This window comes from Penicillium concentricum (genome assembly GCF_028827145.1).
Source record: "Penicillium concentricum strain IBT 3081 chromosome Unknown utg000002l_segment0_segment0, whole genome shotgun sequence".
NCBI lineage: Eukaryota > Fungi > Ascomycota > Eurotiomycetes > Eurotiales > Aspergillaceae > Penicillium > Penicillium concentricum.
In genome coordinates, this window is record NW_026622755.1 from 7,853,960 (window position 1) to 7,880,451 (window position 26,492).

The following is a 26,492-nucleotide window of genomic DNA, read 5'->3' on the forward strand; positions in this document are numbered from 1 at the left end:
GGGATGTAATATGATAAAAAAGACCAGGGAGTATGAGAGGATAGATCTGTGAAGACCGAAGAAGCATGGATATCACATACATCGAGTTCCACCCCACAGAACCTCCCATAGAATTGAGAATAAGGCCCACCAAATAGAGCCAGAATATTGAAATGAATTGTAATTGGATTGTTGATACTTGATGAAGGGACAGTGATGACCAGAGTAGAAAAACCCTTGTGGCTTGATTCCTCGGAGCGGGGCGTATTTCTCAGTCCGGCAGGTTGCGGCACCGAAGTTCAACGTTCAAGGGATCTCTCTCTATTTCTTCACTTTATATCATCAGAATCTACTTTCATTTATTTGGTCTAGTTTTGAACATGAGTGTGCAGACCATAACCATCCTCCCCTGCAAACCCGTCCGAGTCATTATCGGTGAACTCATCGTGATATGATCTCTTCGAGTTTTTCCAAGGACCCGGCTGATCACTATCACTGTCACCCAAAATCAGGTCAACATTGTCATCGTCCAGATCAGTGAATCCAATTCGCTCCTCTTCGTCTCTTGCAAGCGTAGTAGAGGCTTTGTTCACATCAGGATCTTCCGAAAACCCACGATGAGGGCGGCGGGTTGCATGATCAGATTCGAGAGAATCTCGGATATCTGCACGCTCTTGGGCTTCGAGCTCTGCTGCGCGGGCCAGGGTTCTATATAAAAAAAAGGAGAGAAAGATCAGCAAGAGTCCACAAGATATGGACAACGGATAAATTTGGGAGCTCAAACCTTTGGTATATATACCACCCGGTAAAGATTCCAATGCCGACTGTAAGGATAATACTGCAGATATTCACGGCTTTGGATCCCGCACTCATCTCTTCGCCTTTCTCGGAGAGCAGACGTATCCGACTACCGATGAACGCAGGAACCAACAACTTGGGAGAGATGATGGCCGTCGCAAGTCCGTACATCAATGGCTGCACCGTAGGGAATGTGGACACAGCCCCATTGCAAATTGAGTAGGGCAGAGGGCATAAACGGATCATACAAAGAAGCTTGAGCCCATCATACTTCAATGTCAGGGCCAATGCAGCGAACCTCGTATCACGTTCCATAAGGCGATTCACGAATCCAGACAGAATTGTCCGCGAAACATAAAACGAAACAGTCGACCCAAGAATTGTTGCGGAGGCGTAGATCAACCATCTATAGAAGAAATATCAAGTTAGCCTGCTGTCATTGTTTTCGCGGGTAAAATGAACATGAATCAGAGCATATCCTACCCTTTCCATATCCCAAATATAAATCCAGCCACAGTACCAAATGTGGACCAACCCACCAGAGGCGGAAATGAGACAAAAAAGACACACAGCCACAGGACAAAGGCGGCTAGCCAGGATGTTTCCCACTTCTCAGCGACCGGGCCAAGCCAGATGAATAATTTCCCAGTGAACACCATGAACGCGATACCGGATGCGCCCACGAATAGAGCAGCAAGGACAGTCCCGATTTTCTTCCATGGAGTCATCTCCTCCCAGATTTTATTCATACGGTGATATAACTTTGTACCGCGGTGGATTATCTGTTCGCGATAGCTTGCACCCGGCCCGCTCGGTCTGGAGTTTCGCCTGCTGGCGCGACTCCAGGGCGGGTGAGCATCACTGCCTGGAGAAGAAGGTATGGGATCCGGAGAAGAGGGTGAGAGAGACAATGCCCTGGCGGTGGACTGGTAGTCCGCAGGCATTGTGAGGTGTTTGTATAGTCCTGGGTATCAATATTTGGAAGGTTGGGTCGAATCCGGGGGGAAGATGAACCGCTCTAAATCAGTGACCGACAGAAAGTGTGATACCAAGGTCAATAGGCAAATATCCAAAGAAGTTTCAAGGGCATGTCAAGGCCCTGATAGTTGGACCGGACATGGAGGAGTAGCCAAGCACTTTTAGGCTGAAAATCAGTTTGACCCTGAAAGTCCACATTGCATGTCAGCGGATCCGCCGGACTCGAGCTCGGGAGTGTTGATCTACATGTTCTTCGGAGCTACAGGGTCTTGGGAGCTACAGGGCTGTTCTTTTATACTGTTTATATGATCAGGTACATATAATTCTCATTGTCTAGATATATTTGTATCTATGCACATATATTTATGTTCCTTGAGGATTGCTATACAAACAACTAAACCACACGAATCTTTCTATTATTATTATTTATTTAATTATTCTAATATTGATAGTTTCATATTTTCTTTCATATTTTACTTGTTTTGTTATATCCAAAGAGGCCACATAAGTCCGGTAGTGTTACTTGAAGCTCAGCCGATAAGCCCCAGTGTTGATCTCCCCCTCTTTGTCCGTCACTTCACCCTTTATTCACCTTTCCCATTCAACGTCGGTCGACGGCGATATGTAATTATCTGCTTGTCATTTATCACTTTTGCAACTCTCACCTTGCGATATAACTTGAAATCAACCTTGGAACCCCCTTGTTCACTTTCCCACCTGGTCATAGAGAGAGAGAGAGCATGAGGTGTCTCTGATTCTCGACTCTAGTCCTACTTTCGTCAAGCATTTTCGTCCTTATTTCTTCCCGGCTTCGGACACCCAATTCAAGACCCAACCCCTCTCACCGCTAGGGGTCTCCGATTGTTTCCCGATTCTATTCGCCCTCGCGTGTTACCCATATCAACATACACGATGGTTTCCGACGAACTTCTTGAGAAAAGTCTCCAGATCCTGCAGGATCAGGCACTGGATGAAGAAGAACAAGCGGAGAAAGTGGAGGACTTCTTGCGCGCAAACACATCCTTGGCAGGTACACCCTTAGAGAATGCGGTATTGGACATTCTCTGGCGCCATCGCAACCGAAACCTGCCAGATGCATCTCCTCCAGTTCGTCATACCGTGATTCGCCGCTCATCGCCTGCGCCATGGCAAATGGCTCGATCATCCACACCGCTATCCCCCCATTCGACTTTAGGAACAAGCCCCGGGAGTAACTCGTGGATGCAAAGCTCCCGTGGGCCATTCTCGCGGCCCCCGCTATCTTCTACTGTCTCTCCATTTACCTCTCCACGCCCGTCGCCCCGGCTTGCCCTTGCGCAGCCTATACCTCATTCCCCAAATTTAAATGCCTACGAGTTCTCGGACCAAAGTCAGATTTCAGACTTCTATGGAGACTTTGGAGGCGATAACAATGTTGACTGGCTAGTCGCAGATGATGCCAACAGTACAACATCATCCGCGGGCGGTATCAGTACCCCTGGGGCACTCAGCGCCACTGCAGTTGAATTTGTTCCAGATATGAGCCCACATGATATACTGCGCACGGTGCTGGGTGACAAGCGATCAAATGATGAAATAGAAGCTGCACTGGAAGCTAATAGCTATGACCTCGGTGCCACTATTGCGTCGCTCTCGCAGGATATAGAATCCGAGGCTATTTCAAAACAACACGATGACGGTCGTGTTTTGGTTGGCAAGTCTATGACAATGGAGCAAGTACGCCCGGTCACGCCATTGGGAAGCAGTCGCAGCCCTGTGGTCTGTAAGTACTGGCTATCCACTGGACAATGCCTTCGAGCGGACTGTCGTTTTAGTCATGACCTAACCACACATGTGTGCAAGTGAGTGTTACTGGGTATGCGGAATAAACCAATCGTTCTTGCGCTAACAAATGCGAATAGATATTGGGTTATGGGAAATTGTCTAGCCGGTGATGGATGTCCATTCTCGCACGATCCTTCGGCGCTTATCGGCAATCTCAGTGTCACGGATGGTAGTCGACCAGCTTCGCCCTCCCCGTTCCAGGTAGACAGCGGATCTGATGCATTCCCACCCTTGCAAGCGGCAGATAACGGTGACCAATGGGCAACCCAGTACACGAGCCGGTACCCTGGCCATCTTTCTGCTTATCAGGCCAGCAAGTATGCGCCCCCTGGCCTCCTTCCTGGAATGGGCAAGAGAAATGGAAGCGCAACTCATCTCGGACGTCCGAGCTCCCGTCCATCAAGCCGTCACCAGAACCGGGAGTTGAATCCCGCTGCACCTTCTGTAGACGATCCAGATGCCTTCCCAACTCTTGCCGCGGTCAATGCGAAAAATGCCGGGAAAAAGCACCATGGGAAGCGGGGCGGTCATACTAACCGCGAAACCAGCCTGAGCAAAGAAACCATCCCTTCATCTCTGGCGGATGTGGTTCGAATGACCCCATCTCCTGTCCCCGGGAAAACTAAATCTGGCGCCAGAAAGGACACAAAGGGTCGCGAGAACAGTGCCGCGGCTCAGTCTATCCCACCCCCGCAAAATATTCCCTGGCTGGAGACAGGCACGCGGGCCAATCAACAATATATCAAATACCGAACAGAGGCTATTCGCCATGGCACTGTGCGAAACAAGTTCCTCCAAAGGTAAGCTTTCAGCGAGTAATATTATCTTCCACCCCTTCTAACGACTATATCTACCAGTGCTGCCCAGGCATGGAATCGCAATGATGCACGAGCTGCCAAAGCATTGTCGTTGCGCGGCCAGGCCGAGAACGACGCGATGCGCAGGTGTCATCGGGAGGCTGCACGTCAGCTTTATGAAGAACGTAATCAACATCTCTCTCACAAGGGATTGGATGAATCTTCAGAAGAACTCTACGTTGATCTTCATGGTCTTCACCCAGAAGAGGCGATCGAATATCTCGAGAAGATCTTGCTTAAGCATGCTCGAGAAGGCCTCCGGGTGGTGTATGCCATCACAGGCACCGGTCACCACTCGAAGAATGGCAAGGATAAAATCGGCAAGGCCGTTAAAGCATGGTTGAACGAGTGGCGGTACTTGTTCCGGGAATTCAGTGTACCTGGTGAGCGAGGCGGTTATGTCGGAGGGATTCTCGGCATTGATCCAACCAGTTATGACAAGTCAGTAGCCAAGGATCTGGCTAGTGAATTGATGGAGGCCAACGCTGGCGGAGAGCCTCCCATCCTGACCATGGGCAAAATCCATTTACTCAAGCGTGAAGAAATAGAGCAAGATCAATGACCTAGCGTGTCACTCAACTCAATTCGCGTCCAAGCAGCATGATACCCCAGTACCAAACCTTATGAATTCATTGATAACCTTTTGGTCCAAAGCTGTGACGCAACCACACGCAGCCAATCCATCAGGTGAACGTATTGAGTTCTTTAAGCAGTCTTTTTTTATGGTGCATGCTTCGATATACTTGTGGTCTCAGCTCATCATCACTCTTAGAAGTAGCGACGCAGCCGATACAATACACGGTAGGAAAACCCCCTTCTCAAGTAATGATGCGCATACTACTCACTAGAATGTATAAGAAACATGTAGAGGGATATCATGCGTATGTAGATAATAACAGCACTAAATATGAACAACCTACTCCGGCTCCTGATGCTGCCACTGCTCCCTCAAAGTATCAACATCAACCCCACAAGCCTCGGCCTTCTTAACAATAGCCCTAGCCTTATGAGCAACAGGAACATCAATCATCTTCCCATCAAGCGTCCAAGCACCCCTCCCCGCCCTCGCAGCCTTCTCATCCGCAATAACAACCCGCATGGCCCACTCCGTCTCCACCGCATCCGGTCCAAAGATCTGATCCGCAACCTTCACCTGCGACGGATGAATACACTGCTTCCCATTGAACCCCAACCTCCGCCCATCCCGACACTCTTCCTGCAGCACATCCGGCGGCGACCCATCTGCAGACTTGTACGCCGTACAGACGAGGTCAATCGTCGAGGGCAAATCCGCTGCCCGCGCAGCAGTGGCTATCGCAGACCGCGCGAACAAGAACTCTGTCAGCGAGGGCGTCCGCGTAATACTCAGATCTAGAGCGAAGTCTTCAGCTGCAAACACCAGGCCTTGGAGTAAAGGCGAAGCAGCGCAGATCTGAGACAGGTTTGTCAAAGACTTGGCGGACTCTACTAGAGCCAGGAGGGAGATTGGTGTTCTTTCTGTTGGTGGTTGCTGAGACAGTGTGTGTGTTATGACGTCTGTGACGAATGTTAGGTCGGAGGCGGAGTTGACTTTTGGAATTACGATTGTTGTTAGATTTGGTGATTGGAGCTGGGATGGTTAGCGAGTTGAACGTTGTAAGGGCGTTGTAAGGGAGCGAGTATTTATGTGTCTGTGGGTGTGCAGGTGTCCGGAGTCCACTCACGACTTCGGTCAAATCACCCAGTGCTAGTCCGCTGTCTACGGAGTTGATTCGCACGGCGCGTTCCCGGATTCCTGGTGGCGCGGCTTGGTCGATTGCTCTCCGCACTAGTGAGCGCGCTTCTGCTTTCATGTGCGGTGTCACGCTGTCTTCTAGGTCGTAGGTGACGCAGTCGGCGGTCAGTGAGCGCGACTTGTCTAGGAAGCGTTGGGAGGAGCCGGGGACTGTTTGGCGTTGTTGGTTAGCTTGGTGTTTTTTATTTTGGAGCTCGGGTTGAAATGCGGGGAAGATGCGGGTTTCAAAGGAAGCTCGAGCCTACCATAGAGGAGGGAACGACGGAGGGTATTGCGGGCGGCCATTATGTGCTTTGCGTGTGCATTCAATGGTACAATGTTGTGTATTGTGTACTATGTTGCTTGGGGAGTGGAGGTCTTTATGGGGTTGGTTTGATCGGGAAGAAGCCGACTCGGCTATCCGTAAAGCCGCTTTGGTATGTCTCACGTAGTTGGAGAGTTGATTTCTTTTCTGATTTTCTTTTGAATTGATGGAATTTATGATATTTTATATAATTAGCTATTTCCACTATGCTTATAGGTAGTTTGTTAGATCGGAAACTTGGTATAAGGACTGTTTGTTTCGTCATTCTCACTAAGCTTGATCTAACTACATTTTCGCAAATAAATGCATCTCCCACATTCTATCAAATTGCTGTCACTATGTACACCAGGCTGGCAATATTATCCAATAAAAGAGTTAAGTTCCAATGGCATTTCGTCGTAGTCGCAGTGCTCCAGATCCTTTACTACAACCCAACGTGAATATATAGAAGAGTTGGATCATTTCAACCCTACTATCTAACAAACAATCAACAATCACTTAATCTATAACAAACAATCAAACTCCAATAGGACAATCACTTAATCTATAACAAACAATCAAACTCCAATAGGACGATCTATTATCATACCCTCCATCATCTTCCTCTCTTTCCCACTATCAATTCAATCATCATTCTTTCTTCTAATTACCCTATCTCAAGAAGGAAGATGCCTTGATCCGAGGATGGGCTATGGAGGTTCGAGATGTCAACCAAAGTTTGAGGAATCATTCCGATCCCAGAGTCCGAGAAGTATAGATCCAAGGATTTCGAAAACTCCAGGAGGCTGGTATGAAACGCGATCGTTCCCGTGTAGATCAAGTTGTGTAGTCATCGTTGCAAATCTTTCGTGTAGTAAGCAAGTGTGGCCGAGTGGTTAAGGCGCTGTGTTTAGGTATTCATTGATTTATGTCATGATTACATAATCCGCAGTTCTAACGAGCGTGGGTTCGAATCCCACCGCTTGCATAACTTTTTTTGGCTGTCTAGCATTGGATTGATTGGTGTTGACGAGGAACAGATAGTAGGTGAAATCGGAGATACCATAGTGAGTGCCCCCGCCACCAAGGTAACAAACCATATTGAAGAATTTTTTCCTACTTTCCGCCAATAGGAAGCTTGATGAAGCATACATCTTTTACTGCACCTGAGGGTTCTCTTTCCTCAAGCCAATCGGAATAGGATATGTATTCCATTTTGATCGAGCATGGACATTATGATCAATTTCTTTCTTTGGAAATATGTCCACACAGCAATATAAAACGGCTTCAATTATTCATCTTTGTTTATGTGAGCCAACATGCCTTCCGAGGTCTAGAGATTGGTGTAGTGTAGTCGAGAGTTGGTATTTGAACCACCATAGTTCCCTGTAATTCATACCTATATCTGTACTTCATAATCCGCCTCGAATACTGCGATGTTACTTCTGTACTGTGGTCTGTGATTTGAGGTTTTGTATAGATCAAACTTTGTGTCTTATCGGCTTAGCGCCACATACGTTGGACATAAATAACTGCACGTGTGGCTGACTGGTATCCACTCAGTGTAATCACGTGAAATACTTTTGGGACTGTTAATTGTATAGAAGTAGGAGTAATGACCAGATATACTTATACACACTCTTTAACGATCTGAAAATAACCCAGCTTTCTATGACATGCTAGGTAGATTGCAGGCGTTGGCTAAGCAATCATCAACAAATCCACCTGGTCTATGCTTCTGCTTTAGCTTTGATTATTCTGCCATATAACACCGCCTATACCCGTGTTTCGACCACATAGGGATCATCATCAGTCAACAACAGACTCAGCTTGGATTAAATTGACCCAATCTGCTGACCGAGAGGTCCTTTACATCCAGACCACATCAAACCCTCCACCTTGAAAATCATGGAACAAGGACAAGGAGGCCAAGGCGACCTCAACTGGCGCCTCAGCGCGCACCCGATCACGCTACTTGTCTTCTTGGGCATTCGGATCGGTTCGTACTCACCTACCCCGAGTAACAGCGGCAAGAATGACTTTATTAACGTGATTATTAGGTGCACTACTGATGTATCTATTTGGTGTACTCTTCATCGATGACTTGTACGGACCCTGCGTTGAACTACCCGCTTCTCAACCTGCGATGCTAACGTCCATCTAGTATCCTCGTCTTCATTTTCACCCTTCTCCTCCTCTCCGCGGATTTCTACTACCTCAAAAATATTGCGGGACGCCGGCTGGTCGGCCTACGTTGGTGGAACGAGGTCGACACCTCGACCGGCGACTCGCAGTGGGTCTTCGAATCATCCGACCCCAACGTTCGCACTGTAACAGCCACAGACAAGCGGTTCTTCTGGCTGAGCTTGTATGTCACACCTGCTCTGTGGGTGGGACTTGCGATATTGGCCATTGTGAGACTTGTCGGTGTTATTTGGCTCAGTCTGATCGGTAAGTTACCTCCAAGATACTTTGATATATACCGGCGCGAGGTATTGACTTTGATTTAGTTATTGCGCTCATCTTGACTATCACGAATACCATGGCCTTCTCTCGCTGTGATAAGTTTGGCCAGGCCTCCACATATGCTAACTCGGCTCTGGGTGGTGGTATTGTGAACAACATCGCTGGTGGCCTGCTGGGCAGGCTATTCCGGTAATGGTAGACAGGTTTCTGTCTTGCCGTTAGTGGTCCTATACCATCGGTTTTTTTGCATGTGCTCTGTATTTCTAGCGGAATATTTGACCACTTACCATTCAAATGCATGCAATTTCTTTTCAAAATATGGAATATCATCTGTAGCACTAATGTGATTGAGCACCCAGTCTAGTGTAAGTTGCTTTCGAGATGAAGCAGTTGCCTGAGGCAGGTCAACACATCGCTCCTTCCTCAAACAGGTAGTTTCCACTCCAGCGTCACCTACCGATTATGTTTGCGTTCCTTTTCCTCTTCCCTCTTCCCTCTTCCTCTTCTTTTTCTTCCCACCCCCTCTTCGTTCAATCGTCATCAGTTTCTCGCGTCCACTAGGCATCGAAAAACACGCTGGTAAGTGTCGTTTTTGGCGTTGACCTTGCACCGTCTCAATGATAGCGCTTGGAAGAGTGATCCACGTGAAAAGATCGTGTTTCGATTCTCCTGGGTGATCTTGTTCATCTGTCTCTTCTGCCTTCTCTCACACCTCCCTGCCCTCCCCCCCCAAGTCATTTTTGGCTTTCGCGCTTCCATCCTTCACCCACATGGAGGGATTCTTTCACAATGACAAGTGTGGTGGTTACTCTGGCTAACACGCGTTTTTGACCAGTCGGCCACAATGGAGACCAATATCCATGGAGCCCGAGACGATGGCTTCACCTGCGAACAGTGCGTTATCCCCTCCAATATTCTAGCATTCCCAGCTCGGGAACTTCCCCTAAGAACTTCAGTCACTTACAAGCTCAAGGTGTGGTGAATCTGGCCACATGACTCGGCAGTGCCTGAATGAATCGGTTACTCTGAGACCCAGAAACAGCAATGCAGAGTAAGTTGTTCCTGCGCTTTCCATATCATATTGTGCCTGGTTATCTAATCAATGCTGCAATATAGCGATTCTTACGGAAAGTACAACGACGGCAATGGCGGTGGATATGGTGAATACACCGGTAGTGGTGACCGCGCCTGCTACAACTGTGGCCAGGGGGGTAAGTCGTTGAACTCCATGTGCTTGCTTGATTATACTGACGGCAATGCAGCCATAGCAAAGCTGATTGTCCCGAGCCTCGCAAGGGCGGTGGCGCATGCTTCAACTGTGGCCAGGAAGGGTGAGTTATTGTTGAACATATTGTGTGCTATGTCTCTAATTGTTCTCTTGAAACAGTCACTCCAAGGCCGAATGCACTGAGCCTCGCAAGATGGGTGCTTGCTTCAACTGTGGTGAAGAAGGGTGTGTTTTTTTGGGACATCGCGTGTGTTACGACGTTAATTGTTTTCTTGAAACAGTCACTCCAAGGCCGATTGCCCCAAGCCCCGCGTGTTCAAGGGCACCTGCCGTATCTGCGAAAAGGAAGGTCACCCCGCTGCTGAATGTCCCGAGAGACCCCCTGATGTTTGCAAAAACTGCCAGGCTCAAGGCCACAAGACGCTGGAGTGCAAGGAGAATCGCAAGTTCGACCTCAACCTCGTTGCTGACATGCTTCCCCATGAAGGTTGGGCTGCAATGAAGAAAGCTAGTGACGAAAGGGATCTTGATGATTTCCGCGAGGTACTAGGAATCCATACGTATCTTGAAAGGTTTGGGCTTTGGCTAACCTAACACCAGGCGCTCAAAATCTACTGCAAGGCAGTTCCCCACGCCACCTGGGCTGATATCGAGAAGAAGATGCGGGAGGATGAGTTCAACATTTACATCATTGCTATGGTAATCAATCATTGTCGTTTTGATACTCAGGGATGAATTACTCATGATATTTTACAGGAGACTGAAGTTGACGACGTGATGAGCCTTATCGATCTTCAAGGAGTGCTTGATCGTGAGTATGTGATTGGTTTCTTTTTTAGCCCCAAGGCATCGCGTGGCCACCTCCGAGACCGTTGGCCTGCGGATGCCGAGGAGAACCTCGAACGTATGAACAACGCCGGTATTCCCTATGAGCGCAAGGTCCCAAAGTGTCTGAACTGTGGAGGTAAGTGTTTACTTTAACTACAGATCTCTCGGTATGTTACTAAACCACCCTACTTAGAGTTGGGACATATCTCGCGCAGTTGCAAGGAGGAGCGCGTGGAGGGCAACGAGCGTGTGGAAATCAAGTGCTCAAACTGTGGTGAGGTTGGACACCGCGTGCGCGATTGCAGACGGCAGCGCAAGAACAAGCATGGTTGCCGTAACTGCGGGTATGTGGTTGTGATACAAACAAGAAAGTGAATAATGCTGACTTTTGTGAAGATCTGCTGAGCATATTGCTTCTGATTGCACCGAACCCCGATCTGCGGATGGTGTTGAATGCCGCAAATGCAACGAAAGTATGACAAGATCTCAACCACGATGATTCATATATTTCATGATGAGCTAATATATCTGTTTCAGCTGGCCATTTCGCCAAAGATTGCCCCAATGTTGCTGATCGTGGCCCTCGTACTTGCCGCAATTGCGGGTATGTCAAAATATCACAACCGGAGCTCTGGAATTGTCGCTGGTTCTAACATAAATGCAGATCTGAAGACCACATCGCTCGCGATTGTGACAAGCCTCGCGATGTTTCCACTGTCACCTGCCGCAACTGCGAGAGGAGTAAGTGTGATGCACGCCCCGAATACTTCCCTTTTCTTCGGCCATGAAACAGAACTGACAACTGTTTTAGCCGGACATTACTCTCGTGATTGTGATCAGCCGAGAGATTATTCGAAGGTTCAGTGCAAGAACTGCGGAGAAGGTGAGTTGATCATACACACGTTCTTAACATGATTTCGTGCGCTAACAACCCTTTAGTGGGTCACACCGTGGTCCGTTGCCGTAAGCCCAAGGAGGAGGAGCCTCAGGACAAACCCACTTACTCTCCTGGCTCTCCCAAGCGTGAAGAACCCGATCTGCTGGGCCCGGAGGCCAGCGAGCAGCCGTTCCAATACAAGCGTGTGGACGATGATGACTTGTGGTAAACACTACAATGCGATGCGAAAAACGGGTGACTGGGATTCCCTTTCTCCGTTTATGATCGGCGCTATGCGGGGCTTGGTTTTGACTGTTCTTGGGATGCCTCACGGTAGCCCAGGATGGACAATAACCTGGTATCACATATGGGGTCTCTCCTTGCTCGTAATTCTCGGTTTTTTTTTTCCAAATCTTGCGATGTGTTTGATGTTAGCCAGTGATTCTACCCAGGAGTTTTACAATGATTGCTGACCGGCCGATGGTTTCGAAAGGAGGATGTTAAGCACTTTCAGGCTCTGTTGAGCTCGACTTGGTTTTGACACGCCTCTGGATGGGCTTGAGGATGGAGGGTCTGGGCAGGAGGCTCTGATCTGGGGACATTGCTGACGTTCATTGTTATCTGGCTGGCAAGCTCATTTTCAATGAAACATCTATTTAGTTCATTCTTGGCTCATTGTAGACTGGAGTAGTTGTAGTACCGAAATTAGTGGATGACGGCACCAAGTCTGAACTGAACCCTAAGAAACCAGGTACAATGTGTGATGATTCTGACTTTCGGCATTCCTTAGTTCGGCTTGATTTAATTTTCCGTCGGCTCTAGCAAGCCGGTTTACGAGTTGAATGTTTGTATGGCATGATTCCCGATGTCATCAAACCAAGCACTTCCACGTCGATCGCCTTAATTTCTTACTAGGTCAGGGATGTGAGTATTTACCATACCGGGATGTACTGTGGGCCGAATTCGGGATTCCGTGCCCTAACTGGCTCTCTTTGCTTAGACTAGACTGGCACACATTGTCATTGGAAGTCCAGACTCTGATGGATGATCAATAGCGCATAGCAGAGACATAAATTGTAATGGGCACAGCCCACATCGGGAATGCACTTGTGAGGGACTTTAATTGGAAGGGGTCTCATAGCCATGGAAATATTGCATTGAGTAATAATTATTTCCATTGCCATTTTACCCCATACTTAACTATGGTAGACATTCAACACGATTGGGTTGCATCGTGTAAATACAAAGTACAAAGTATGTACATAAGTTGATACATCACTGGGCATCCGAATCGGGCATCCCGTCGGGGAACCCCGTGCTTCGGCTTGCGCCGACTTGCCGATTTTGTAGAGTATACTAGTAAAGCCTAGTAAAGACTCTGAAAACCAGTTATCATTTACAAACTGCTCTCTATTTTGCCCTCTTTTTGGTTAGATGATGTCATCAGTGGCTTCGGCTATAGCCGGTCAAACCGGCTGAGGTTTTCGGGACCTGATGCCATCTCGGTGCGGCTGATTAGGTTATACCCCTTGTATCCCTGCCAAGTGTGCTTGGCTTAAAGAAATTATCTGTGAAAAGGAGCAATTGTAGTAATCTGAGTCAGTACGTTGTCTACCTAGGGGTAGTCTCTTCCAGCGAAGATCGGCAAAGAATGGAGTCCGGGGGTAATGGAGACCACAGAATCTCCAGGTTTTTGTAATGTAAATACTCTCTTCAACCCCACTGTGAAACATTTGAACATCCAAAAAGTACCTTGAACCACGTGAGATTCTGTGCACTGTGCAGCTGTCATACACTCCATATTATCGACGGAAACAGACTTGGGAACATGAAAGTGCTCTCAACTTGGTGAACATTATAAAGGGTACAATACCGGACGAATCCCGACTTGGCCATGCGCCCCTCGCATGGCCTGCACCTCTTACACGCCGATTTGCCCGGTGGATCCCGTGAAAAAAAAAAAAACCTGGAGGGATACCGATCATCTCGGCCACGGGGTACAGAGGCTCGTTCCTCCCGATTGGGTGGTATACATCACCAATGTGACGTTGTTTTTCATTGGCTTGCTGGATTTTGATTTGTACTCCAGAAACCTGCGAGATGTGGATACCACCTCCTTGTTTGATTCTGGGGTTCATAAGTCTGGATTTCCCCGGACCTGTTGAGTTGGATCTTCTTTTCTCTGCTTAATCTATTATACATCTTCTGGTCCTGGCGAATAGTCGGACTATCTTTCTTTTTAGGGCTTGACCATATATAGCCTGTTCTGTTCTGCAATCTGCAACCTATATAACATAACCGTCATCATGAAACCATATTTCGGCCTTCGGGGCACGAACCTGAATATCATGATCGGTGTTATTGCTGGTCTTGATTTCTTGTATGTCTGTCAATCTCTACTCATAAGGACGCAGGGCTAATGTGGAATTACACAGGTTATTCGGATACGACCAGTATGTCATCGAAAGCTATACATGAGAAAGCTAGTGTATTTCTCTTGCTAACAGCAACAGAGGTGTTATGGGAGGTCTATTGACATTGAACTCATTCGTTACGGTCTTCCCCGAAATCGACACCACGAAACCAAATCCATCGGGGGGCAGCAACTCGACTACACAGGGTATGCAACTTCACCGCAACTTCACCGCAACTTCTATTCATATACTAACTGATTAGGAATCACCATCGCCTCTTATAATTTGGGCTGTTTCTTCGGCGCAATCTTCTGTATCTGGATTGGAAACTACCTTGGTCGTCGTAAGACGATTTTCGTCGGCTCCGTCATTATGGTGATCGGGGCTACGCTACAGGCCTCTGCTTTCTCGCTGCCGCATCTCATTGTCGGTCGTATTATCACCGGTATCGGCAACGGCATGAACACTTCTACCGTTCCTACATGGCAGTCTGGTAAGTATTTAGCTCTATTAGCAAGTAGATACGATGCTAATACTACATAGAATGCTCCAAAGCCCACCACCGCGGAAAACTTGTCATGCTCGAGGGTTCCTTGATCGCTGCGGGAATCACAATCAGTTACTGGCTTGATCTTGGATTCTCCTTCCTTGACCCTAGCTCCGTTTCCTGGCGTTTCCCAATCGCCTTCCAAAACGTCTTTGCACTGGTCATCTTAATCTTCGTGCTGCCGCTGCCCGAATCCCCTCGCTGGCTGATTCTCAAGGGCCGCGAACAGGAAGCTTTGGATGTCCTCGCTGCTATTCTAGACTTGGATGAGAATGACCCCTACGTCCACTCGGAATTTGCAGCTATCAAGGATGCAGTCCTAGCTGCATCGAGTGTCAGCTTCCGTGACTTGCTCACTATGGATGAGAACCGCCACTTCCACCGTGTTGTACTTGCCTACGTCAACCAGATGTTCCAGCAGATCTCTGGTATCAACTTGATTACCTACTACGCTGCTTTCATTTATGAGAACTCTCTTGGTATGGATGGCCTGACATCGCGCATTCTAGCTGCCTGCAACGGCACTGAATATTTCTTGGCATCTTTGATTCCCATCTTCATTATTGAGAAGGTGGGTCGACGAGTGCTAATGTTGATCGGTGCCGCTGGTATGTCAATTTCAATGGCCGTGTTGGCCATCACCACTAGCTTTGAGCGCGAGAGCAAGCCTGGTATTGCCGCTGCCGTGTTCTTGTTTGTCTTCAACACATTCTTTGCCTTTGGCTGGCTGGGAATGACCTGGCTGTATCCCGCTGAGATTGTAAGACTTTCATCCTTTTTATTCTTTTGCACCAAACCACTAACAATGCAATAGGTGCCTCTACGCATTCGTGCTCCTGCTAACGCACTTGCAACCTCGGGTAACTGGATCTTTAACTTCATGGTTGTCATGGTCACACCTGTTGCATTCGACACTATCAAGTACAAGACATATATTATCTTTGCTGTCATGTGAGTATATTTTGCGCAAAATGGAATTGGTGCATGACTAACGCGATTCCAAATAGTAATGCATTCATCTTCCCCGTTGTCTACTTCTTCTACCCCGAAACCGCCTATCGATCCCTGGAGGAGATGGACACAATCTTCCACAAGACAACCAACATCTTCGATGTCGTCTCAGTCGCCCGCAACGAGCCCCACCGCTATGGTAAGAAGGGCGAGCTTCTCATCCACTACGAGGAGACTGAGGAGCACCTGCGCCGTGCTAGCTATGTTCCAGAGAAGAAAGTCAAGCTGGCTAATGAGACGGACGATGTGGAGACTGGAAAGGGTACACATGTTGAGCACCGCAAGGACAGCTCGTCTGATAGTGCATAGTGAAGCCTTTTGAGAAGGCAGATTCTTATTTCATTCTAATAAACATTTTTCTGTTGTTAACCAACGACTCAGTATCGATCTCAAATACTGGATGGGTATTTCGTAAATTATGGCATACATTCATTAAGTATTGCATATTATAGAAACATCATGTAGGTCAAAGGCATCAACGACAGAACTCAGCCACAAATGGCCCTAATCACAACCTGCCCTAGCTGTTTACAGCCCAAAGGCCAAACCGCCAACCACAGCAACCAAGACAGCAGCCAGGATGCCAGTCCCACTAACTCCCACACTCACTGCAGCACCAACGCCTGGATCCAATGAAGCCCCCCCAGTTATTTCATCTGTTACATCATTCGCAGCTCGAGCAGTAGCAGTAGCACTCGTCGACAACGTAACAGGCTCCGACGAGCTTTTAAGTGAAGTCGCCGAGTAAGGAGGGAAGTAGGTATAACTAGACGACCTATCCTCGAGCGAAGACGTCGCCACCGCACTATTCGTCGCATAAACAGACCAGACAGTGCGAGTACTCGTCCTGGTAGAAGTAACTGTCTGAACAGTGTACGGAGCAAAAGAAGTCCAGTAATAGAACCAATAAGTCCTATAAACTATATCAGCAAAGCCATCCACCAACCAAAACCGATGAACATACCAGTAGATAGTCGTATAATAATAATCCCAATCAACCCGAACATAAGTCGTAGTCGTCGCCTCCGTGGTAGTCGTCGACGTAACATCCGCTGTAAGCGTATCCCCAGACCCAATCCCATCATCAGATCCAACCCCGTCATTCTCCCCAATACACCCATTCAACGAACTACAGCAAACCTTCTCCCCCTTCCAGATCCGACACTTCTTCCCAACACGGCAATAGTACCCATCCGAACAACATTCTCCACCGAGCGGCGCACACCCATCCGTCCCCTCACAACACTTAAATCCAATAGGACATGTTCCGCCGTCTGTGCAGCAGGTCTCGCCAATCGTCGCGCAGAACCCATTGCCACAGCACTTCTTGCCGATACTACAGCAGCGGCTTGTGTCGTATTGGCATTCAGCGTAGCCGATTCCGCATGTTAGCTCGCGTGTGTTGAGACTTGGGTTCTCGCCGAAGAGGGAGAAGGCATCGTCTGTGTTTAGGCGCGAGACGTTGGAGAAGAGTTGAGGTTCGTCTTTATCGATGGTTGTGCTTGTTACTAGGTTTGCGAGGAGGAGGGAGAGGGCTAGGATTGTGAAGGAGGGGAGTGGGAGGAGCATTTTGGCGTTACTCTGTATAGAGTGTGAGTAGGTGAATATGTGATGTTGAATGATACCCTTGTTTTGCTCCTTTAGAAAACATAGGATTTGGGGCGGAAATGTGAATTTAAGTCACCGTCTCCACCTTGGGAAATTGCTACATTGATGCGGCTCAGTGTAAAATAAATATTCACCAAGATAGGCTGTTTAAGGTTGCTGTTCGTATTCGGGGGTCTTGGGGGGGGAACATGTTACCTGTGGTGGTTAGAGTTGTTGTTTGTAAATACGAGGTGGTGCCCGCTTGGCATGGACTCGAGCCGCTTTTTGGGATTGATATACGGGGTTCTCGCTTTATGCGACCTAGAAAAGGAAAGGGGGGACCGCGCTAGACATTGGGCATTGATGCTAGGCTGATTTCTTGTCAATAATGTAAGTGTGAAGGGTCTAGAGGTGTTCTTGGCTTTAGGGCTTAGCGACCCCTCGTGATAGCGTTCTACTTTATTTGGTTAGACTTGGATGCTCGGTTCTTTGTTGAGAATTAGACCCTGTCTATCCCGTTGGATCAATTTGAATTAATTTGGTCTGTTCCGGATACCCCTCTGGTGGCAGAGTTTGAGGTCTTTTATTGGAGGTTGAGGTTGTGAAGAGGATACGGAGTTATCTCCCGGATATCCTTTCCTTCATGTCCATATGACTACATAATACATATTATCTTCGACAATGCATGCCTAGTAAAGAAACATAGAAACACAAGTAGCATCAAAGTACACGACGAGTGTAGTAAAGCAATCTGTACCTAAGCCAGCCCTGGCACTCAACCTTCCCGATCCTCCACACTAGATCATGCACACCATTTTTGTATTTTCCGGCGGGGACTCTATTGTTTCATTCTTGGGCTTTTGGTCGTATTCGAAATGGGATTTTCTTTTCTCTTTTTGACTTGTGAGTATGCAGGAGGTAGATCGAAGCCAAGGAAGCCATGGTGGAAGATTCCGGCGCATCTCGCGCATCTCAAGAAGAGTTGGTGTCTTCAAGAATATCCTTCTTTCCTTGATATTTATTACTGGGTAGCTCCTGCTTGTCTTCGTCTCTTCGACACTCTCATTCCTTCCCAAATGGTCCTCAGTGAGTAGTTCCTGCTAGTTATCGACATTTTCTTTCTTTCCCTGTGCGATAACCTGTTCCCCTGCGGCTTTCCAGGCCCTCGGAAATTATACTCTCCATATCTCTTTGGCCTCTTGAGCAACGTATGGACGCTCGACCGGAGGCTTCCAGTTTCTCTCGTCCATCACATCAACTCTTGTTTTGCCCTTGGGAGTCATCTCAGCACTGCCTTTTCCCGGAGAATTGGGCGAAACCGTCAAATTCATCAAATAGTACTTTCTGCCGGTAGTGCGGATTCCACTTCCACGTCCAACTTGACTAGGGTCCTCGTTGGGATGTTTGACCGGGCTCGACTTGTTTTGGTCATCGATGGTTTGCGCGGCAAATCTTACTAGCTTTGGGGGCACGGTTTCTTCTTCTGACTTGCCGCCATGCCGGATTGGAGCCTCTTTGCGCGTGTTCTGATTAGGGCGGACGGATAAAAGGTCGGGAGGTCTGTCAGTTTGAGGATCTGTCACGATTTCTTCCCATGCGGTGGTAATGAAGGATACGGTTGAATGGCCTAAACTTCCTTTGATTCGGGGACTAAGAAGAACTAATTCGCGTAGTCTGCCAGCTGGGAGCTTAGAGCAAACGACGCAACGTATGTCGGCTCCGGGGGCGATCACGATTCCCGCGGCTTTTGAAGACATCTTGAGTGGATAAAGGATGTAGGACTTTTAAGTGATATTGTGGTTGCAGATGACTAGATTGTAACTGTAGAAGTGCTCAATAAGAGTGGTGTCGGGCACTGCAGTCTGGGTGGTTGCTGGGACCCAGGCGGCTGGCGCGGTGGGAAATGTCTTGGGACAAGCTCACAGATGAGACTGATAGGGAGTAATGAGTAATGACACGATACTAGAGTTGGAGATCAAAAAAGCAAAGATTATTTAAAGAAAACAGGGGGTACGCAGAGAGGTGACTGTGGATTGACATGTCAATATAGTGGACGTGACGACTCCAGGTAAACAAGATGAAAGGGTGGCAATCACTCAGACCTCTGAGCTCCGACTTTTAGACACGCCTTTGGAGGAGACAATATATCAGCTTTCATGTGAAAGTTGAGAGGTAACAGCAGATGAAAAGGTGAAGCGAAGGAAATAAAACAAACGCACGCTAGGATCCGATATGGCAGCTATCAGTTGGCCAATATAGGCAAATAAACGAGATAATATACCTTCCTTTTTGTTTTTGCCTTCATGTGTCTTGCCTTGGAATATCAGATATGCCACTCTTGGCCTTAGGCATCAACATCTATAGACATACACACTCTTCTGGTATAGCACATTATTAGCTACCATAGTACCTTGATCCAAGTCTATCTCTTGCGCATATTGACAGTGCTAATTATAACTATTTTCAATAAGCCTTTGAAGCTTTCATCCTTTGACGTGTACATCGAGCCCTAACTTCACCCGATTGGGATATTAGATCGAGCACGTGATAACCCCGAGACCGGCAAGCCAGAATGATGATGATAATGAGAATACATAAAAAAGATAACTTGAATTTTAAGAATTGCAATTGCAGTAGTTCTGAGTCATTTCTTGGCAAAATATTTCGACTTGGATATGCCACATGGTATGGGCCATTGGTATGTAGCATTCTGACAGCTTCTGACAGCTTCTGACAGCGGGTAGCTCTGTAAAGGACCATATCCCAAGTAATATACTATAGAAATAAAAACAATACAGCTTATACATAAGATCCATATAAGGTAAGGATAGCCTCGGGAAAAAGGATTAAGGTTATCCTCGGTGAAGAGCTCGTTGGGGGAAAAAAACACCGAAAGATTTTCAACCTCTTAATCTCAACCTCATAATCTCAACCTCAACAGGGATTGTTTAATCTCAGATGCTTGGACTTATGAGTCACGCGATTCGGTGTATAATCTGACTATAAAACTCCTTTTATATCGGGGACTTGAATGATCAGTGTTTTTCTCCGCCAAGATCCACCCCCTCCCTTTATCAGATCCGCAAACGGATTCTTCCTTTCTTCGGGCATCAACGGGCTAAAACTCTCAAGCGTATGTTTACTTCTCCATGACCTCGGCAAAGGGTTTAACCTTTATGAAAATCGAAATATACATGAATTTCACTAACTCGAAATTCACAGAACACACTTGGCACTGCTTTTAGCCAACTTTGACACAGTCAATTGACTGTTTGCCTGCAAAGAGGCTAAAAACATCTATACACATATAATAAAAGATGTCCGAACATCAAAATGCCTCTGTCAGTGTTGACAAGCATCCCGTCTCCGAGGCTATCTCCGAGCAACCAAAAGCGCCTCAAAGCCAAACATCCTCAGACGAAGTCGAAGTCGAAGAGGACCACAGCGTAGCCAACATCGAACGAATCTACAGGTGAATCGCATCTCCAAGAAAAACCTCAATATCAAAAATCCGGTATCAAAATCTAACATCCAATCGCAGAAAACTGGACCGTCGCATCATCTCCGCATTCTGGGTCCTCTACTTCCTATGTTCAGCCATCCGCTCGAACGTAGGCCTAGCACAGACAATGAACACAGACAGTGGCCACGACCTCGCAAGCGTGCTCAATCTATCCCGACACCAGATCTCAACCGGTCTCGCCCTCTTCTACGTCTGCTACGTGATCTTCGACCTCCCCTCAAACCTAATCATGACCCGCTTAAGCCCCCACGTCTGGATGAGCCGCATCGTGATCAGCGTAGGCTTAATCGGAAGTTGTCTCGCCGCAATGAAAGCAGCATGGAGTTTCTAGTACGCATCCCCCATCCCCATCTCTATCTATATCCAATCTAACAAATCCAGCCTCCTCCGCCTCCTCCTCGGTATCGTCACAGCAGGCATGTGGCCCGGCATGACATACTACCTAACCCTCTTCTACCCCCCTCCCGCATCGGCAAAAGAATCGGCCAATACTTCACAGCCTCCCAAGTCTCCGCCGCAGTCGTCGGCCTCGTCTCAGCCGGCTTCCAAAAAATGGATGGCGCACACGGCCTCGTCGGCTTCCAATGGATGTTCCTGATCTACGGCGTCATCACTGTAGCCCTGGGCTTCGCCTTGCTATGGTGGTTACCAGATAGACCCACGCCTCCAGGCGAACCCGCGCCCAAACGCGCTTGGGTAATGCGCTGGGTGCCTGCCACCACGCCCGCGCTGACAGGTGCCGACGCCGTCGTGCATTACCATGATCTGAAGCGTGTTTATCACTCGTCTGCATGGACGCTGCGGGATTTGCTTGCGGTGTTTTTGGATTGGAGACTTTATCCGTTGTTGATTATGTATTTTGGTGTTGTGGGTGTTGGGATTGGTGTGCAGTTGTATGCGAACTTGATTATCAAGGCTATTGATCCGACTTTGAGTGATGTTTCTTTGAGTTTGTTGACGGCTCCGATTTGGATTGTATGTTTTCCCATCCCCCGGTTTTTCCTTATCCCCTTCCTCATATTTCTGGCTCTCTTTCATCCGCTAACACATCACAGATGGATCTCATCGCCATCCTCCTCGTGACGCCCCTCTCGGACCGCTTCCACCGCCACCGCGCAATCTTCTTCTCAATCCCCGTCCTCCTCCAAATCCTCGGCCTCCTCCTAACAAGCTACGCCGGCACAGATGCAAATCCCTGGCCCCGCTACGGCGGCCTCCTAATCGTCGGATTCGGTCTCGGTCCAACAGTCCCAATAACAATGACCTGGACAACAGAGATATTCCAACCCCGACACGGCGAGCTGGGCGTAGCTGCTGCGTCGGCTGTTGTCTCCGGTCTCGGTAACCTGGGCAGTATCCTCACGACATATGCGCTGTATTCAGGATGGCAGAGTGACTACGAGGCCCCGGGTCGCGCGAAATATAGAAAGAGTAACCTTGTCATGATTGGCATTCTGGCAGCGAGTATTCTCTCTGCTGCGCTTATGGAGGTTATGTTGAGATTTGTTGATGGACGATATTCGGAGGATGATGAGGCGGTTGATGGGGCTGGTAGGAGGGAGGTGAGGCAGCGTGGGTTGCATGGGTTGGGGGCTGGTGTTAGGCGTTGGTTGAAGCGTGGGAAGTTGATTTCTGCGTAGACTTGTGTGTGTGGATGTGGTCGTGGTGTGACGGTAAAAGTGTTATATTTCTCTAATTTTGTTGCTTGTGTTGTGTGGACTTTTATAGAACTATAGAAGGGAGCGAATACGATCTAATTTTGGGTATGGTTTTGGGAATTTCCTGCGTCAAGGAAAAATTGGTCAATTGAATGCAGTATTCTAAATCCATGCTTCTTGGGAGGTCGTGTTCGGGTATCTGAGACTGTCATACACTCCCTCTATAAAGGGGAAGATACTAGAATGTCATACTAGATTGAGTTCAAGATCCTTGCTTCACCATCTGAGATACCCGATCTAGGTAAGACCAATGACCAAAGGAGTACTTAGAAAAGTACAAGAGCTCAATTGTTAAAATGTTGGCTCAGACATGAAAATTACTCCGAGAAGATGTAGGTCAGTGCAAAGGTTGGAACTTGGTATTAATTGTCGATTCTCCAGAGGAACGATATCAAAATGATATCTCTCGATAAACGATGGTGTGGTTTTCCATCCATGAATATTCTATGCTATTGTACGTGTCACATTACCCAATGAAGGGTAGTCGAGAGAAACAGAAAAAAAGTAAAAAAAAAGTGCGGCTGGTGCAACGAGGGAGGGCCAGCAGGAACGCAATATAGGCGGACACTGGTACCGGGAGAAAGAAAGGATAGAACATGAGAAGAAAGACAGGAGGAAGAGAGAGAAAAAAGACAGATCACAGAGCATCTATAGGGGCTCCCTCACGCAGTCAGGCCGCTCTGGTCCGACTCCCAGGTTGACGCCGAGGGTATCGGAGCGCTAAGACCAAATGATTCCTATTTATTTAGAGGCCACCACACATAGTCTCAACGATGATACCAGTGATCTGGTAGGGATCAGCGTTGGACGCGGGGCGACGATCCTCAAAGTAACCCTTGCCGTCCTTGGCACACTGGCGGGGGATACGGATGGAGCCACCACGGTCGGCAACACCGTAAGAGAACTTATCGATGTTACCGGTCTCGTGGCGACCGGTGAGACGCTCCTCGTTGCCCTCACCGTAGACGGCGATGTGCTCAACGTGGCGGGCCTCGAACTTCTTCATGGCGGCCTCAATAACCTTCATACCACCATCGGCACGAGTGGCGTTGGTGGAAACGTTGGAGTGAAGACCGGCACCGTTCCACTCACCCTTGATGGGCTTGGGCTCGAAGGAGATGCGGACACCGAACTCCTCAGCGACACGGTGGAGAAGGAAACGGGACATCCAGAGGTGATCACCCACTGAAGAATAGTTAGTAAATATTCGATTACAGGGATTTGGGATGTGTAAACTTACTATCGATGCCGGGGCAGGGGCCGACCTGGTACTCCCACTGAGAAGGCATGACCTCAGCGTTGATACCGGAGATGTTGATACCGGCGTACAAGCAGGCACGGTAGTGAGCCTCGACGATATCACGGCAGTAGACCTTGCCGGTACCGACACCACAGTAGTAGGGACCCTGGGCACCGGGGAAACCGCCACGGGGCCAGCCGTAAGGCCATCCGTCAGTGCCGAGGAGAGTGTACTCCTGCTCGAGACCGAACCAGAAGCCCTCGCTGGCGTTGGTCTCCATCAGGCGGTTGGCTTCGTGACGGTAGTTGAACTTGTTGGGGCTTCCATCGGCATCCCAGGTCTCGCAGAGGACGAGGATGTTGTCACCTTGGCGGAAGGGATCGGGGTAGTAAGCGACGGGGCGGAGGTAGACATCGGAGTTGTCACCGGGGGCCTGGTTGGTGGAGGAACCGTCAAAGTTCCATTCAGGAAGCTCATCAACACTTGTGACGGGCTTGAAAAGAGTCTGTGAACGATTCCGGTTAGTCGAGTTCCAAAGGAGCGCTATCTCACGTGACAGCGGGTGGCTGCGTCTCGTGCTAAATCCAGAATCCCCGTGCACAGGGCTTATCGAAGCCCGAGAGAGGACCCCAGGTAAGAGCATGCAGCGAGTCCACCTGGGCACAGTGTAGATAAAAATCGATTGAGATGAGTCATACCTTTGTCTTGGAGCGAGTGCCACCGTTGGAATCAATCCAAACGTATTCAGCCTGAACGCGACCACGTTGGTCAAGGTTCATGTACTTCATGAGCTGTTTCCCATGTCAAGTCAGTATATGTCATTCCTCACTGGCTCTAAGGCCATTGTGGAAATCCAAATCAAAGAATCAAACGCACATTCCCCGTGTTGGAGACGACAGTTGCAGATTCAGACGCCTAGAGAGAAAAAGATGTTAGATTCGGTTTCACACACAAGAAAAAGGTATGACTCTTACCATAATGAATATGGGTATGTGTGTAGGGTTTCAGAAATTTCAAGTAAGCAATTAAGCAACTTTTTGGTAGAGAGGTCCCGAAGGATAACACGAAAGTGAGAGTCAAATAGAATATGGGAATGAGAAAATCCAAAGGAGGAGAGATGAGTTTTAAAGATGTGGAGGGGCAAGGGATGATAACCTTTGAAAAAAAAAAAAAAAAAAAAGAATTTAAATTTAGTCACTGACTTTCTCTTTTAGGAATTTCTCTTTTTTATCTTTTTTATTTTATTAGGAAGGCGCGGCTCAGCCACTCCCTAAATAGGTTAAGCGTTGTATTGTAATTGTAAAGCGGTAGCCCAATACAAGGGTACCGAGAAAGTACCTCATACATTTTGCGCGTAGTCGGCAAATCGTGTCCTGAAACCGGTTGTCGTTGGGGGAACAGACAAAAAAAAACCCTCACTCTATTTTTGTATATTGTACATATAATTTTCAATATACACACTTTTAATGCCTCATCAAAATAGAACATTGACTATATCAAAAGGACCTTTTTCTTTTTTTCTTTTACAGCCGAGGGGAACGCGTTAGCCTGTGAGATTGAAGTTTCAACAACCGAATTCAACGCCACTCTTTTTTACTAACTTCCATCGGGTGTCATCATCGCATCATCTAGACTTGGCCGGTCCTCGCCGAGATATCTCCTTTAATACTTTTGATTTATATTCGAAATCTACCGAACTAGCATTGTATCCGTTTCCTCTTACCTTGTATTCCGTACTCCGTACTACCTGCATAGCTCTTCTCCAGACTTTCACCTCCGCATCAACGATGTCTACAAAGCTCCCGCCACCCGAACCAGTCAAATTTCCGTGCTGACTGATAACCCTAACTGGCGCCCAATCAGCAGTCTAGCGTAATAAAACTGAAATGCAGTGACATGTGCAATCCTCCTTCTCCTGTTGGACCGATAAGATATATAAAAGTAGCTGTATTACAGGTGTGATATGTAGAGCCGAATATAGCGCAAGGCCTTCCCAGATCTGGTATCCTTATCCTGCGGCATTCTCTCCGAACTATGTAGACTCCTCTTATCCGGGAATGAGATACACATCTTCCCAACGTCAAATGGAAAGATTCATACTCAACCAGATAATACATTGGTCATGCTTCTTAGCAACCAGCGCCAGGACCCATGGACCGAGCGCATATCTGGAAATCCCGCAAGTGCATAAGGAAGGTAATTCGAGTCCAGAAGAACGAAAAAAAAGCAATGTGAATTCTAGATCGTTTTCTGCCCTATATTGTAATCTATTATACGCTTTACAATTTCTATCACGCGCGCGTCGCGAGAACGGCGATCGAAACTGTGCACCGTAAAACGCGAACGACTAAGTACTCGGTTCAGATCCCTGAGATCCTTGGAGCTATGGCCAAACAATAGCGCGAATCGTTATCGCATGGCATGTCAGCTGGCTAGAACTTCCAAAGTATCTTGTACTTTTTATACGCGCTAGATTTGTAGATGTTCCTGCAGGATAGACAGGTACCCACAGTATGTATGTACTTATCACGCGAGTCGGACCGGTATAGAGTACATCCGC

The 26,492-nt window shown here is 47.8% G+C and overlaps 10 protein-coding genes across 10 annotated transcripts; 5 read left to right on the forward strand and 5 right to left on the reverse strand.

The window, feature by feature from the left end:
• Positions 1 to 347: 347 nt before the first annotated feature.
• N7517_006713 (TVP38/TMEM64 family protein) lies at positions 348 to 1,721 on the reverse strand (the record flags this gene model as incomplete). Its single annotated transcript, XM_056724443.1, has 3 exons — positions 348 to 687; positions 764 to 1,183; positions 1,261 to 1,721. 3 exons carry the CDS (start codon positions 1,719 to 1,721, stop codon positions 348 to 350), a joined length of 1,221 nt encoding a protein of 406 aa, XP_056580693.1.
• Positions 1,722 to 2,667: 946 nt separating this feature from the next.
• N7517_006714 (CCCH zinc finger and SMR domain protein) lies at positions 2,668 to 4,998 on the forward strand (the record flags this gene model as incomplete). The annotated part of the gene is made up of 3 exons (XM_056724444.1): positions 2,668 to 3,596; positions 3,657 to 4,379; positions 4,437 to 4,998. The coding sequence occupies 3 exons, from the start codon at positions 2,668 to 2,670 to the stop codon at positions 4,996 to 4,998; spliced, it is 2,214 nt and encodes a 737-aa protein (XP_056580694.1).
• Positions 4,999 to 5,352: 354 nt separating this feature from the next.
• N7517_006715 (HpcH/HpaI aldolase/citrate lyase family protein) lies at positions 5,353 to 6,495 on the reverse strand (the record flags this gene model as incomplete). Its single annotated transcript, XM_056724445.1, has 3 exons — positions 5,353 to 6,045; positions 6,140 to 6,360; positions 6,456 to 6,495. 3 exons carry the CDS (start codon positions 6,493 to 6,495, stop codon positions 5,353 to 5,355), a joined length of 954 nt encoding a protein of 317 aa, XP_056580695.1.
• Positions 6,496 to 8,401: 1,906 nt separating this feature from the next.
• N7517_006716 (DUF846 domain-containing protein) lies at positions 8,402 to 9,152 on the forward strand (the record flags this gene model as incomplete). Its single annotated transcript, XM_056724446.1, has 4 exons — positions 8,402 to 8,492; positions 8,554 to 8,599; positions 8,658 to 8,944; positions 9,004 to 9,152. 4 exons carry the CDS (start codon positions 8,402 to 8,404, stop codon positions 9,150 to 9,152), a joined length of 573 nt encoding a protein of 190 aa, XP_056580696.1.
• Positions 9,153 to 9,803: 651 nt separating this feature from the next.
• N7517_006717 (uncharacterized protein) lies at positions 9,804 to 12,121 on the forward strand (the record flags this gene model as incomplete). The annotated part of the gene is made up of 13 exons (XM_056724447.1): positions 9,804 to 9,853; positions 10,076 to 10,174; positions 10,222 to 10,290; positions 10,347 to 10,412; positions 10,469 to 10,730; positions 10,788 to 10,886; positions 10,944 to 11,151; positions 11,209 to 11,359; positions 11,412 to 11,488; positions 11,553 to 11,619; positions 11,680 to 11,756; positions 11,827 to 11,898; positions 11,955 to 12,121. The coding sequence occupies 13 exons, from the start codon at positions 9,804 to 9,806 to the stop codon at positions 12,119 to 12,121; spliced, it is 1,464 nt and encodes a 487-aa protein (XP_056580697.1).
• Positions 12,122 to 14,198: 2,077 nt separating this feature from the next.
• Positions 14,199 to 16,173, forward strand: N7517_006718 (sugar porter family MFS transporter; the record flags this gene model as incomplete). The annotated part of the gene is made up of 7 exons (XM_056724448.1): positions 14,199 to 14,272; positions 14,328 to 14,345; positions 14,406 to 14,512; positions 14,569 to 14,799; positions 14,850 to 15,613; positions 15,668 to 15,804; positions 15,861 to 16,173. 7 exons carry the CDS (start codon positions 14,199 to 14,201, stop codon positions 16,171 to 16,173), a joined length of 1,644 nt encoding a protein of 547 aa, XP_056580698.1.
• Positions 16,174 to 16,392: 219 nt separating this feature from the next.
• On the reverse strand, positions 16,393 to 17,433 carry N7517_006719 (uncharacterized protein; the record flags this gene model as incomplete). The annotated part of the gene is made up of 2 exons (XM_056724449.1): positions 16,393 to 16,777; positions 16,829 to 17,433. 2 exons carry the CDS (start codon positions 17,431 to 17,433, stop codon positions 16,393 to 16,395), a joined length of 990 nt encoding a protein of 329 aa, XP_056580699.1.
• A 1,190-nt stretch (positions 17,434 to 18,623) lies between these two features.
• On the reverse strand, positions 18,624 to 19,208 carry N7517_006720 (uncharacterized protein; the record flags this gene model as incomplete). Its single annotated transcript, XM_056724450.1, has 1 exon — positions 18,624 to 19,208. One exon carries the CDS (start codon positions 19,206 to 19,208, stop codon positions 18,624 to 18,626), a length of 585 nt encoding a protein of 194 aa, XP_056580700.1.
• A 1,560-nt stretch (positions 19,209 to 20,768) lies between these two features.
• On the forward strand, positions 20,769 to 22,614 carry N7517_006721 (putative MFS transporter; the record flags this gene model as incomplete). The annotated part of the gene is made up of 4 exons (XM_056724451.1): positions 20,769 to 20,923; positions 20,993 to 21,251; positions 21,356 to 21,949; positions 22,030 to 22,614. 4 exons carry the CDS (start codon positions 20,769 to 20,771, stop codon positions 22,612 to 22,614), a joined length of 1,593 nt encoding a protein of 530 aa, XP_056580701.1.
• An 823-nt stretch (positions 22,615 to 23,437) lies between these two features.
• On the reverse strand, positions 23,438 to 24,909 carry glnA (glutamate--ammonia ligase; the record flags this gene model as incomplete). The annotated part of the gene is made up of 5 exons (XM_056724452.1): positions 23,438 to 23,877; positions 23,933 to 24,437; positions 24,631 to 24,723; positions 24,809 to 24,847; positions 24,907 to 24,909. 5 exons carry the CDS (start codon positions 24,907 to 24,909, stop codon positions 23,438 to 23,440), a joined length of 1,080 nt encoding a protein of 359 aa, XP_056580702.1.
• Positions 24,910 to 26,492: the final 1,583 nt, after the last annotated feature.